General features: G+C 44.0%; 1 protein-coding gene across 3 annotated transcripts in view; it reads right to left on the reverse strand.

The window, feature by feature from the left end:
* Nucleotides 1–14,136, reverse strand: part of DACH2 (dachshund family transcription factor 2) — a 411,691-nt gene that overhangs the window by 25,927 nt on the left and 371,628 nt on the right. For all 3 annotated transcript variants that reach the window (XM_020964629.2, XM_020964627.2, XM_020964628.2), the window contains 2 exons: nt 3,627–3,772; nt 2,360–2,507 (listed from right to left, as the gene is read on the reverse strand). In XM_020964629.2, coding sequence (XP_020820288.1) covers nt 2,360–2,507; nt 3,627–3,772 — 294 coding nt within the window. The remainder of the gene's footprint in view (nt 1–2,359; nt 2,508–3,626; nt 3,773–14,136) is intronic.

Here is a 14,136-nt window from a genome sequence, read left to right on the forward strand (position 1 = left end):
ATTTCACTAGTGTGAGGAGCTCCACATGTGAAAACTCCTTCCATGGAAATAGACTAATAATTTAGATTCACAGATTTAGAGCTAAAAATGATCTTGAATGTCATCTAATCCACTCTCATTTTTACAGATGGAGAAACTGAGGTGTGGAGGAAGTTAAGCAATTTATCCAAGGTCGTCCAAGTAGTAAGAAGCAGAGCTGGGATTGGACCCTATCTTCTGGGCCTCCTATCCAGCCTTCTTCCACCAGACCCGGTGTTATGGCCTGGGGCAATGGGAGGGAAAGTAACTTGGCCAAGGTCATACAGCTAATATGTATCAGAGGCAAGACTTGAACCCAGATCTTCCTGACTTGAATGCTGGCTCTCCAGCCACTGTCGCAATGCCTCGTACTTGTCAAATAAAATCTGCCACCTGCCCAGGGAGAAGCATTTAGTAAGCGCCTCCTATGTGGCAGACATTGTGCTTGGCACTTTATAAAAGTGAGAATGAAAATCATGAAAAACATGTGCATGTTGCCCATACACTTTGCCAACTGCTTTCCTTGAAATGACCCCTGGGAGGCAGGTCTTACAGAGGAGGGGCCTGGAGCTCTGAGGGACTTACTCAGGGTCACACAGCTCAAGACTACCTAAAAGAATGTTGTCAGGAGCTGCATTCTCCCAATGACCAAATGACCCAGATCTGATTTTAACCTATGTATGATATAAAGAGCACTGAACTTAGTCACAGAACTGGGATTCCAATTCCACCTCGACTGCTCCCTGTGTCTGCGACTTTGGCCATCACCCTCATCTCTCTTCCACTGGAGCCTTGGTCTGTGCTCCTGGGATGTACCTGCCACATACCCACCCCCAACTCCAGCTTTCTATGTGGTGTTCCTCCATTTCAATGGTAGCTTGTTGCAGGAAAGGACTTTCTTGCTTGCTTGTATTAATAAATGTTGTATCTGTCTTAAGCAAGTCACTCAGCCTCTCGGGGGCCTTAGTTTCCTCATCTGTAAAAAGAAGAGCTATGGGTCCCCTTCCAGTTCTGATCCTCAATCTCTCCAAATAAAAGCCTCCTACTTGGGACCTGCTGGGGGGCCAGACAGGTTGGACTGGAAGGAAAAAAAGAAGCTTGGACAAGCTTTTTTATGAGAAACCAACAAACACAGTTGAAAACAGAGAGGTGCCTCAGAGCTCCCCTAGCCAGTGCTTACTGCATGAGGCAAGAGGAAGACTTTGAGGTCTATTTACATAGCCCCACAAAAGGCAAGGAGGGAGCACACATTTGTCAGGGGGCTTTCCACTAAACAAATGCTCATTTGGATGACTGTGTTGATCTCAATACCTGACTCTGCGTGCCAAATGATGGAAATCCACTACTTGTCTCAAACTGTAGAAAAATGATTTTGCCTTTGTTTTCTCTAGTGTTTACTGAATTATCCAAGATAAGAAGGTTTAGTTCTCCTTGAATTCAATAACTAAATTTCCTTTCTGAGGAGGAATAATGATTCCAACCTCAAGGGAAAAAGTCTTCCCAACAGCAGCCCTGCACAGGCAGCAGGGAAGGCAATCAGCAGGATGTCGCTTACTTGCAGCCAATTGGGACAAGCCTCCTGACAATGAACATGCCACTTCTAGTAGTTAGGGGATGTCACTGTCCCAGAGTATGGCACATCTGGTGGCCAGCTGGCCTCTCCATCCTTCAGCCTGCCATTGGGACTTTTGGTTTGGGGGAACACTTGTGCTGAAAGGCTTAGTGGAGAGAAGCCAGAAGCTGCTGCCTAATGTGAGGTTTGCATATCATCTGTGGTTTTGATAGATGCCATTCCTGTCATCCATTACCCGCCATAGATGAATAGCAATTGCTTCCATTTACATAACATGTTACGGTTGACGAAGCGCTTTACAGATAATCTCTCCTTTAGCCTCACGATGGGGTGAGACAGGTGGTCACAGGTATTATTGTCTCCATTTTACAAATGAGAAAATTGAGGCTTAGAGAGTTTAAGTGGTCACGTGGCTAATAGGTGTTCGAGGCAGGATCTGAATTCATTACTTGACCATCTTCAGTTTTTTTTTCTTTAGGGCGGGGTCTGGGGGGTGGGGGGAAACAGTAGGTTCAGATCTGTCGTTTCCATGAAGCAACTCCTTTTATGGATGCAGGCTGGTCATGATCGTTTAGAAAGTCCACGTCAGAGGTAACACGTTTGAGTATCTGGTCTTTGCAAGTGATGCAGGCTAAGCCCTAGGCCTCTCTCCCTCTTTCTCTCTCCCTGTGTGGCTGGATCCCTTGGCCATGTCTTGCCCTCAGCCCCACTGACTGCTGCCTGGATGGTGGCTTTTGGCAGTTACTGTTAACACACCACCAGACTCACCTCTGCTTTGCAGCTCCACGGCCAGCTGCCTTTCCAGGGTCTCCCTCAGCTCCCTCTCTCTAAAGAGCTCCATTCTCAGCTCTTTCTTCTCCTGCTGCATCTGCTTCTCCTGGACACGAGCATTGTCGAGAGCCACCTTCAGGAGGCCCTGGGAAAAAACCGAAAGCATGATTCTTCAAGTTCAGTCTCTTTGTCTAGACCACTTGATGCCTCAGAGGTGATTAAACAGCTGCAATAAATACCCATCTAAGGAGAAGCATTATTTGGATTGGAAAACTCACCTTCATTTACATTTGGCTGCCAAATTATGAAGCTCAGTCATTGTTTTAGCAATCTCCCCCCAAGCTTCTAAAACTACACCCAGGACATACGAAAGGCCCCTTCCAGTCCTCATCTAAGATGATCACCAGCTATGGAGAGACTCCATCTGCTTCCATGGCAATGAATGAACAGGAGGGGTGGGGAAAGCACATGCTTTTTTTTTTTTTAAAGTCATGATAATAAAGAAAAATGGAAGAGTATATTTAAAGTGGGATCATTAAACTGAACCAAATTGCCTAGAAGTCCAGTATATATAAAAGAAGGAGCGATCCTCAAAAAAATTTTTCATCTCCCAGATTTTACATCTTGGCACTACACGCAACTAAACAATGTAGAAAATCAGCAACAAAGCTCAGGTCAAGCACAATGGCCGGTGTTGCTACCGCCGTTACAAAATTAACCCTTCCATTAACAATCATTATCCACAGAAGTGGACAGCGACGCATCTCATCGGTCCCCGCTGCTGCATTAGGCAGTCTTGCTTAGGTGTTTTTGTGAAACGAATTTTGTAGTGGAGACTGTTTGGGAAGCGTGCTGAAGGAAGAAGTACTGATGTTAAGGGAAAAAAGGACTTCTCAGCCATAGAGGAGACAGAATGTTTTAGAAGGCTGCTTTTCATCCTCCCATCCTAAAGGCAAGAACAATTCAGGCCCTAAACCTTGTTGTTAGAAATGAAGCAAGTATAGCTTTACATGGGTTATGATCAAATGCAGTTTATTTGGAAAATCTGTGAGTGGAAGGAATTTATATAAAATGTTCTCATATAAAAATTTTGTACTTCGTTGTTTTAAAATGATAAAAACAAAACTGTCCAAGTTTGCACAATTCATCTTTGGCAAATTAAATAACCAGTCAAATTTAATATTTTAACGTCTGGAATGTCACAAATTATCAAACTTTTGATAATTATTATGTTACACTGATTTTCGTCTAGCAAAATAATTACCTGAATGTTGGTCAGAAGTGTTTCCACAGAAGAAAGGCTATCAGCAAAAATGAATGGTGAGGAGAAGCCAGCAGGCACGGCTTGTCCAGCCAGTTGGACCTTCTCGAGGCCTGGTTTCATTATCGGCATGGCAACCTGCACCTCTTCTGCAAAATCAAATAGTATTACACTTAGAAACAAGTGGAACCAAACGTCAGAGCAGTCACTCATTAGCAGTTGCCAAAAAGACCCAAGTGTTCAAATAGTCTAAAAGTGGCAGAATTCATCTGGTCCATCCCTCTGCCTCTAGTTTTCCCCAAATGAATTGAAATAATGAGAAACAAAGATGACCAGAATGCATGTTGTCACTAAACAGGGACAAGAGAACATGGAAATAGGCTAAATTTGTCCAACTGGCGCACCTGTACTCTCCTCAAAGCATACTGTTGCCTACAAGAAGGTGAATTACCTTTGCTTCAAAGAAACATATTTAGGAACTAAAAATATCAACTATAATGAGTGAACACAATGTATAAGCCCTTTTCCCTTTCTCTTCTCTCCCACTCATAGTACTCCAAAGGGATTCTCTCTAAATGACAGTATGTTAGTTCAAGGGAAAAGTCAGAGTAAGAAGCATTTGGGTCAGTAATAGGGGGTGAGGGAGGGTTGAACAAAAAAAAGACAAAAAAAGAGGATGCTAAGTCCCAAGGCCCTCACGGACAGTTTCTTCCTGAGGCAGAATGTGCCAGTTGACCTCCCTTTAGAGTCAAACTCATTCAAGCCAAGTCAGCTGTTGTCTTCCACTGTATGGAAGGCAGTACATTAGGCTGGGGAAAGCACTTTCCCAAGCAAGCACATCACAAGTTTTCTTCTAAGGCTCCATAGCACCCTTCAGAGAAAACTGCTGTGTAACCAACGTAACAAAGACAGCACAGAAACAAGACCCATTGCGTCTACTGTCTGAGGAGCATTTCCTTCAGTCATTCAACAAGCATTTTCATTAAGCAACTACTAACTGTCAGGCATTGTGCTGGGAAAAGCAAGCCCCAAAAAGAAACAGTTCGTGCCCATGAGGAGTTTATACTCTACTGAAAGACGTAACCTGTACACTGAAAGATAGATACAAAATAATTTTCAACTGGAGGTACTAGCTAGGCAACCTACCATCAGGCTTGGGCTTGTAGAAGGAGGAGAAGTTCTAATGAGCTGTGAAGGAAGCTAGGAGTTTAAGGGCTGAAGGTGAGAAAAAGTTTTCCATTCCAAGCATGGAGGACAGCCGGTGTAAAGGCACAGAGGTGGGAGATGGCACAGAATGTGGAAGAAGAGCAAGTGGCCCAGTTAGGTTGTAATGCAGTGTGTTCGGGGGAATAATGTACGATAAGCCTAAGAAGATACGGCCAAACCACACTGTGAAGAGCTTTAGGTGCCAAACAGGAGGCTCTGATTTTGATTTTAGAGATAATAGGGAGCCACTGGAGCTTTCTGAACAGGAGCATACTACAGTCAGACCATGGAACATATTGGAAGGGGACCGTAAAGGTCATCTGCTAGAGTCCTCAGAAATAGGGAGTGGGCAGCCCCAAGTCTACAATGGCAGTAGGGGCAGAATCTGAATCCAAGTCCCAGGACTTCGGATTTCCACTGCACCAGGCTGTTTCCTTTTAAATAGCCAATATGGCTAAAGTGAACAAACAGAAAGGAAAATGGGGAGAATGACAGGCACCTGGCCTGGAAGATGACAAACGAGTGCCAAGAAGATGATCTGCCTGGTGTTTTGCAAATCTAATAAAAGGGGCTTTAAAGTAAAAATGAAGGGAGAGAGAAAACTGTTCACAGGTGGCCACCACGCTAGATCCTATATAGAGTAGCAGCAACAGATGAAGAAGAGCAGTAGAGACACCTAGAACAGCACGGTACAGGGGCAACAGCACTAGCCATGCAGTCAGAGGATACAGGTTCAAATTCTGTCTCTCATGCTCATAACCTGTAATTTTAGGTAAGTAGAATTCTATGAGAAAACTAAGGACAATTAAAAAAGCATTTTCAGTTAGAATGGAGGAAAGAGGTATATCAAAGAGGTGATGGACCTATCGCTTGGGAATGGAGGAGGGTAATGCCAATAACTAGTGACAAAAAAACCAGTGCTACTTGGTTCCAATTTTGATTTTGTGGAAAAAAGTGAGGAAATGCAGGTAAGACAATATGGTTTCAATGTCAGCTTTGAAGGAGGTCCCTAGAAGGGTGCCTCATGGATCTGGGCTTCATCCTGTGTTCTTTTAACATGTTTATCAGTGGCTTAGGTAAAGACATGGATGTCATGTCTGTCATATTTGGAGAGGAAACAAATCTGGGTGGGTAGCTAACATGTTGGGTGGCAGAATCAGCATGGGAAAAAGATCTCGTCAGACTACAATGTTAATAAGATGAAATATAACAGGTATGAAAAGTTTCGTACTTGGGCTCAAAAAATCAACTTTGCAAGTAAATGATGGGGGAGGTATGACCAGGTTGGACTAAGTGGTCCCCTCCAACTCTGCCTCTGTGAACACAGGTTCATAGGGCCTCTGATGGAATATGTTTCAGGCTGCTGGCTAGGCTGGAATCTAAACCAAACCAATTTCCACGAGACTTTTTCATCACATTATTCCTGGTGTCTTTAGGGACTCGAACAGTGATCTGGTGTTCCGCTGACGTTCATTTTTCACATCCAAGCAGCCTACATATGTCGTGAAGAGAGTCTTGAACCCCACTGATTCCCCAGTCATCACGTTACTCTGTGGGAGTCCTTGGATGGGAAACATTGCGGGAACTTTCAGTGAAATGAGCCCTTAATATCTTGATGTTCCCAGAACCCAGAGGATCCAAGCAGAAAACTCGAGCATCCGTGTCCCAGTGCCTAAGTTATGAGACGAGGAGCACCTTCACCACGATTGTTTTTAGTAAAGCTTGAAATGAACATATTGCCCATAAATTCCTGATGCATCTCTTTCCAAGGGCAGTTGCACTCCCAGTCCCCATAGTTTCATTTGTCACCTGCCTTGGTCATATTAATTTGAAGATCTTCCATTAGAATGCTGCACGTTTAGTGAGCCCTTTTCTTTCTCTTTCTTCCTTTTGTTGGAGGCAGTGGGGGAAGGTTAGCCCAGAGGGAATCAGCACATCAGTTAGAACTGTTGGGGGCACAATTAAAATGCAGCATCGTAATATCTGCAGTACTATTTTCTTGTAAACACACACACACACACACACACACACACACACACAGAGTCCTAAGGCATGTGTCAGGCAGTCTCTAAAGCGTTTCCCAACAACAAGCTGAGCCACATTTTGGGCTTGCTTTGTATTGTTTGAAGTCTCTGTTTACATGGTCTTTGGTCTTCACCATGTGAGTGCATTAAGTGGATAGAATGTCTTTGTAATGATTTGCCGATACTAGTAACAGAACAGATCTGATGTTGTCCCAAAAATCTCTTTTTAAGAAGGGGATTTACAAACTTAGAACTCTGGCTTCCTACCGATTCAGAGACAATGGGATATTCTCCTGATGAACTATTTTCTATCAAGGCAGAGTTCTGAAAATTAATGGGTTAAGGGGGATGGAGCATTGTCTACAGACGTGAGACATCAGTGACGACGGGCTGAGACCCAGCAGAAAACAAAGCAGGGGTGCAGAGGAAAGCAAAGCCTAAAACAGTGTGCATGAAACAAAACTCTAACGACCTGAAAATAGCTAGAATTCTCTTCGATTGGGAGATGAAAGGAATGCTATGAAATTGGCCGAAAGGAAAATTGGTATTGACTGTGGAGACAGGTTGCACGGTCTCTGGTTTGTAATGTTGCTGTACAGTAGATTGAAGTTTCAAAATAGTATTACTCTTCTTTAAAGAGATAGACACAGCTAAATTAGGTGCTGCTTGCTGCAGTAAGGATCAAATGCAAAAAGAATCATATTTCATCAGACCTAGTCAACACCAGGAAAATAAATAGAAATATAAGAGGTCTGCAGGCAATGATTCATTTTGATAATCTGGCCCACGAGAGACACATAGAGACAGCACACAGATCTAAGCTTCTACCAAAAGACAAATAGGACACAGAGGGTGGGAATTGGGATGACAGCGTAGCAGAGGTCACATCGATTTTCAGCAGCAGTTTTCACACAGATGAGATAACCCTGGACTCTATTTGGCCCATTGTTCATACCCTACCTGTCCCACAAGCAATAAATTTCCTAGTCCCAGAAAAAGGGCAGTAAAGAAGAAGGATTCTACTTAGGACTTCTTATGATTAAGTTTTTTGTGCTACCCAAACATGGTCTGTGGACCAAGGTCACATTGCATGTTAAGGTCTGTAATAGCTGAAAACTAGCAGAAGCATATTATGTTTTAGCGTCTACGACTGGAAGCTGTCAAACCATTCATCACTTTTTTTTTCTGATTGAAATCACATCCTGCAAAGACGAATGATAAATGCATTAGAAATCTATTTCAATCTGGTAATAGGTCTTCACATCTGAATGGCACCTACGTCTAGTCCACATTCTGAGCAAGGGTACCCGTTAGGTAGAAATGTGTTAGCTAGTCTCAGACCTCCCCTAATTGGCAAAGCAATTAAAACCAGGCAAGTGCCAGACACAGAGAGACTGCTGGTTAAATAGGGTTATCTCTCTGCAGCCAAAGGAGAAAGGGTTTTTGATTGGGCATTTTGATGTGAAAGGCCATGGCTCCAAACCTCACCACTGAAACCTTTAGCGCACATATAGCACAACAGAATAAACAAGAAATAAAGATAGGACAGCCAGTGTCTAGCCAAGGACACAAACAAGGGCTCCCCTTTATGGAAGCAAACCGCTTTTATTGAACCTGTTTGTTAAACCTGCCATACTTGGTAATAGCACTTGGGAATCCATTTAGAGGATAGTCTCTCTATTTTAATTTCTTGCTTGGGGCCCAGATGAATAGATGGAAAGGTGGACAAGAGTTCTATTTGTAGAGGAAAAAAAATAAATGGTAAATGCCCAGAATGGAAAAGTTCCCACTGAAAATGATTTTCAAGGCTGCTGGAAACTTTGCAAGGTGTGGCTCTCTCCTGCATGTTCCTCCCTCCTCCTGCCCTGCAAGAGGAATCAAACTCCCCCAGAAGTAGGAAATGCAGCCGCTTAGCCAAGCCTCTGTGGTGTTCCTCAAGCAACCAATATCCTTCTGTCTTAGTTGTATTTAAAATACAGATGGCCGAAGGGTTTTCCTTAGGATGTATCATTAGAATTACATTCAGCAACAGAAAGGGGTCTCTTTGAGGCCTTCACTGCACTACCTAGCTACCGGTAGCTCTCATCCTTGGCTGTCACCCTTCTGCTGTCCATGACACCCAAGGTACAGGTGCGAGTGAGGACCAAACTATTCTCTGAGAAGAAGCTGTCCCCTTCTAATAAGAATGTGCCCACAGTGGGACTGACCTCTGAACCACTTCCCCCAACTCGAGCATTTCTTTAGTGTCTATCATGGTCCCAGCACTGGCCCAGGTAGTTGGGGGTGATGTAGCACATGGTACCTGTGCTTTAAGAAATTCATAGTCTAGATGAGATAGCAAATGGAGGCTATGTAATGGAATGATACAGATTCATGAGCGTTGTGAAGAGCTCAGGGAAGGGAAATGAGTGAGGCCTTCAGTGATCTTCTACTGCATTCATTCATCTACAAGCCAACTGATCACCCATTTGCTCTAAGGCCTACTGCTAGGTGCTGTGAGAGATACCAGGATGTGGAGACTACAGTCTGGTAGAAATGTGCACAAATGTCCACGACAGGCTACATGGCACCATGTGGGAGGCTACAGAAAATGGATCCTAAAGGCTTATAAAGCCCACTGCATTTTAGAGAATATCACAGTAATTCTAGGGCCCATATATTGTTCCTTCCCAATGCTCGGTTCTTAATTAAAAAGAAAAAGATGGGTATTAAGAGTACACAGGGTAACACTGCTTTGTGACTGATGGGGTATAGAATGATGTAGAAGCAAAGATGACTCCTAGTGCCGTACACACACACACACACACACACACGCCTTTCAGTTGTAATGTAGGGAAGGAAAACAGCTTTTAAAAAGAAAATCTGTTTGAAATGTGGAGTAAAGGCCCAATTAAATGGAACTTTAAATTAGCTGATTTCTCCTATATGTGCCTTTTAAGAGGGAGTTTAATCAGAAGAAAACAAGCTCATGGCAAGGATTTAGATCAAAAAAGCAATTTCCAAGGTGTGTCTTGGGCCTGGTGCCCTTTGGCCTAATCACCCTCCACAGTCTTTACCCAGTGAGAGTCCCGACAAAGCCCTCATCAAATTGTGTTTGTGCCACAAAAGCAGGGAAATCTGTCTGCATTTTAAAAAATCATCATCACGTATTTGATCAGTTGAAGTATACTTCTATTTGGTGATACATGGCACCTACTTTTACCACAGAATGACTATGATTTAGGAAGAAAAGCTCCCTCTGTTTCAGTTGGACCACCCCGTCCCTGCCCATCATGGCTTATAGGGACCTGACCTTCTAGGTAGGCCGATCAAAAGGAAAGCAAAGGTCGACAGGATGCCAGAAGTGCCGATATCGGCACGTTTCTTATGGCGACACAAAGAGAGAAGCCACATAAAGAGGCTTAAACTTGCCCTAAGAGCTTGAAGGGAACATTGGAACAGGAATTCAGTGTAGCACAGTAGGGGGCACCACAAAGAATTTAGGATTCACTTCTCTTGGTAACTGGCTACTTCTGGGGGGAAGAGTTAAAAAGCAAGGGAAAGTGGTCAGAAGAGAATATGAGCACATATCTGGAGCTGGTGATGGATGAACCAGGGAAGTGAGGCTTACAGCTACGTGAATCTGTATTCTAGGACAAATGAAGGCAGGAAATATTCTCCTGCATCAATAATTGGCTCTTGCAGCTGATAGCATTTGGATTCCCGGAAAACTAGCCTCTCTAGTTACAAGGAATGAGCTGTCTTTGGCCTTACTAGGGAGCCGGTAATCAGTTCAATGGCAGCACCTGGAAAGGTGAGCTCTGCCAGGAGGTGGGCGCCTCTTTGCGAGTATCAGGACAAGGGCCCTCTCTTCCAAACCTGGCACAAATCAGATGCAGAAATTTGCTGTTCTGACCTTGTGCTTCAGGTACCAACGCTAAAGTCACAGATGGTTTTCTCTTAATTACCATATCTGAATTGAAAGTTGATGAATATTGAGGGGGGAATAATTGATTAATCCCACAACCTAGATCTAATCCAGAGGTTTCTTAAAAGATGATTTATATTGCTTGATGTTACAATAACATTTTGAGGAGTCTTTTTAATTAATTTTTTAAAAACTCATTTTTAAAACAATCCTTAATTGTTATCTAAAGGTGTCCAGGAAAAAAAGCAGAAGCTTTAAGAAAACAGCATACAATTAAAGAGGCTGCTACATTGCACAGCACCAACCATGCTCCCTTGTGGTTTTGATCTACACACTCGGAAAATCAATTTATTTTTGCACTCAAGAATGGAACCTCTTCAATTCTTTTCATACCATCTAGTCAGGCAACAAAGCAAAACATGAGAGAAACATGTGAACATGTGTAGGTAGAGGAAAACAAGATCCTTTTTTCGAGGGGAAAATTTATTGTAAGCAATTATTTAGTAAGGGCTGAAGCCTGTCTTTGGAGCTATTACTTTGAGCTATTTAGTGGAAGGAGTGAGATACAGAACATGAAGGGGGGGGGGGGTGGGGGGAGGGGAGGGGAGGGGAGGGTGACACCAGCCCAGAAATTTCAGCAAGGAATGGGAAGGTTTAACTGTGTGTATGTGGTGGGGGGCAGGAGCCAGGCACATGCTTTCTTTAGTGTAGAAACCTCATTACCCAGAATGACTAGCAACTCCTCCGACTTAGGTAGTTCGGACAATCAGCTGGGACACTTTTGGGTTAAATGACTGGCCCAAGGTCCTCCTAGGTAGCATGTGTCCTCCTGACTATTTCTCACTATACTCAGATGAGAGAACAAAGGGAGGGGGATTGGCAGGCAAGTCTTCATTGCAATGCCCTTGTAAATCCCAGAGAGCTCAAACTGTCATAATGAATTCTTCAGCAGTCTTTTTAAGAGCCATTCAGGTGGGGAAGGTGCACAGTGTAGTAAAAAGAGCCCAGGCTTTGGAGCTGGAGGCCCTTGGTTCAAATCTTGATTTGTCCCTTACTACCTGTGCGACCTTGAGCAAGTCTCTTCCCCAACTTGGTCCTCACTTTCCTCATCTGTAAAATGAGGAGGTTGAGGTTTGTTCCTCTAGCTCCAAAGTAGGGATTCTGGGTATAAATCAGCACATAGGAGTGTGTATATTGTCGTCTCCTCGACATGGAGACCATCAGGTTGGTACTTTTCCCCCTGAAACTGGCGGAAGCTTTATTAAGGAAGTAGGCATCTACTAGCAGCGCTCAATCCCACAACCCTCACCACATGTATGAAGGCTATTTTTAGATGCTGCCTATTGCCGGGAGAGCTTATGCCATCTGGCAACAAGCTTACTTTGTGTGCAACAAAAACTTCCCAAGCTCCAAACCAGGGGAGCCAGACGCCATTTTGATTTTGTGCTCATCATCTTTCCTAGCTAGTCTTCTCTGCTGGTCTCATTTCATTTTAAACTATTCTCATTTAATATTTATCTCAAACCTTATGATTTTTGTCAAAGAGAATTACTGAGCACCCAGGTGTGCACCACCCTGTCACAGAGAGGAGAATCATTTCCCAGGGAGGCTCCGTGGCTGCTCGGGAAGGTGGCCTGGGCTGCCTTCCAGAATGATGGGTTTAGGAGAAAGCCCTATGGATGGTGACTCTCTCCACACCTTGTATTAGAGAAAGCAGGCCCAGAGGACCTCGCTGGCCTCCAGAGTCCAATATGAGCAGCACTGATCACTTGGGGAATGCAGAATGGCCTGGGCTGAATGGGGATGGAAAAACCTCAAGACATACCCTGGACAAGGATTTGCAGAACAAACCCTGCTACTGGCTTATCGCTTGTCTCTCTAAAACATGGAATGCAGGGGAACAAATAAATAAATATATTTACCCACATGTGGATGGAAGCTGGGGCTTCATGGAGGATCTCAGTCATTTGGGTTCTGGTCGGCCAAGCGCTTACTCAACTGTATTGTCCTTTTGTGAATGGGAGGGGCAGGGGTTTCAGCTCAATGAAGTTATCAGTATAGGGCATTCCCAGGTCAACAGTCCCTCTGCTGAGGCAGAGAGTTACCAGGGGCTCTGAAAAGCTTAAGTGACTTGCCCAAGGTCACTCAGCTAATATAAACGTCAGGGGTAAGACTTGAACTTGGTGCTTGGGTGCTATATAGCTGCTCTTCCATCTGCTATGACACATGCCTCTGGGGTTTTGCTGCCCAGAAGTCAGGATGTGTCAGAGACATGATCTGAACCCAGACCTCTTTGACCCCAGCTACTCTGGCACGCTGCCTCCCTCCAGAAGAGTTCATGAATGAAACAAGATGACTTTGAGAATCATTGTTATGCCAGGCAGAGATGCTCCAACTGCTTGAGAATATTTGGTGAGACTTTATTTTACCCACGGTAATATCAAGTAGGGAGCAGCTAGGTGGTGCTGCAGTGGATAGAGTGCCCATCCTGGAGTCAGGAAGACTCCTCTTCCTGAGTTCAAATCCGGCCCAGACACTTCCTAGCTGTGAGACCCTGGGCAAGTCACTTCACTCTGCCTCGGTTTCCTCATCTGTCAAATGAGCTGGAGAAGGAAAATGGCAAACCGCTCCAGTGTTTTTGCCAAGAAAACCTCAAATGGAGTCATGAAGAGTCAGATATGACTGCAAACAAGTAAACAGCAACAATATCAAGTTAACTTAATTTTAAATTCAGTATCACAGAGTTATCAAAGGCTTGACCAACCACGTCCTTCTCCCTCTCCACCTTCCTACACACACATACAGGCATGTGTGTATATACATTTATGTGTGGAGATAGATATACATTTTTTTCAACCAAACCCGTGATATCACATTCATTGAGGAAACTCCATTTACCAAAGGAAAATGACATCTGCCCTGTAGCGTATGGTCTTAGAGTGCTGCCTGGGATTTGCCCAGAGTCCTCCAGCCAGTAGGTATCCTGACTTCACAGCCAGCTCTGTATCCACTCTGCTCTGCTGCCTCTCTTGTATATCATATGAATTAGTAGACAACAGTCTCAAATTGAATTCAGATCTAGTTGGATTTCACCCTTATGTGACACATAGTCCTGTATTTCCCATGGACCTACTTTGCTAACATTGTCTCTTTTCTGAGCATCTGTCCTGATCCATACTCTTTTAGGGTTTTTTCATAAATCTCCTGATAATTGGCTGGAGATAACCTTTCCCACTCCCTTTCTTTACTTCCCTCCATTCTTCAGTTCCTTTTTGGCATCTCTCTTTATGGGGCTGCCCAAAAATTGGAGCCTTATTTGCAAGAATTCAGATCCCCCTACTGGCCTTGGAAGGCCATCTTCCCTCTAACTATAATC

This window comes from Phascolarctos cinereus, unplaced genomic scaffold (genome assembly GCF_003287225.1).
Source record: "Phascolarctos cinereus isolate Bilbo 61053 unplaced genomic scaffold, phaCin_HiC Scaffold_8;HRSCAF=390, whole genome shotgun sequence".
NCBI lineage: Eukaryota > Metazoa > Chordata > Mammalia > Diprotodontia > Phascolarctidae > Phascolarctos > Phascolarctos cinereus.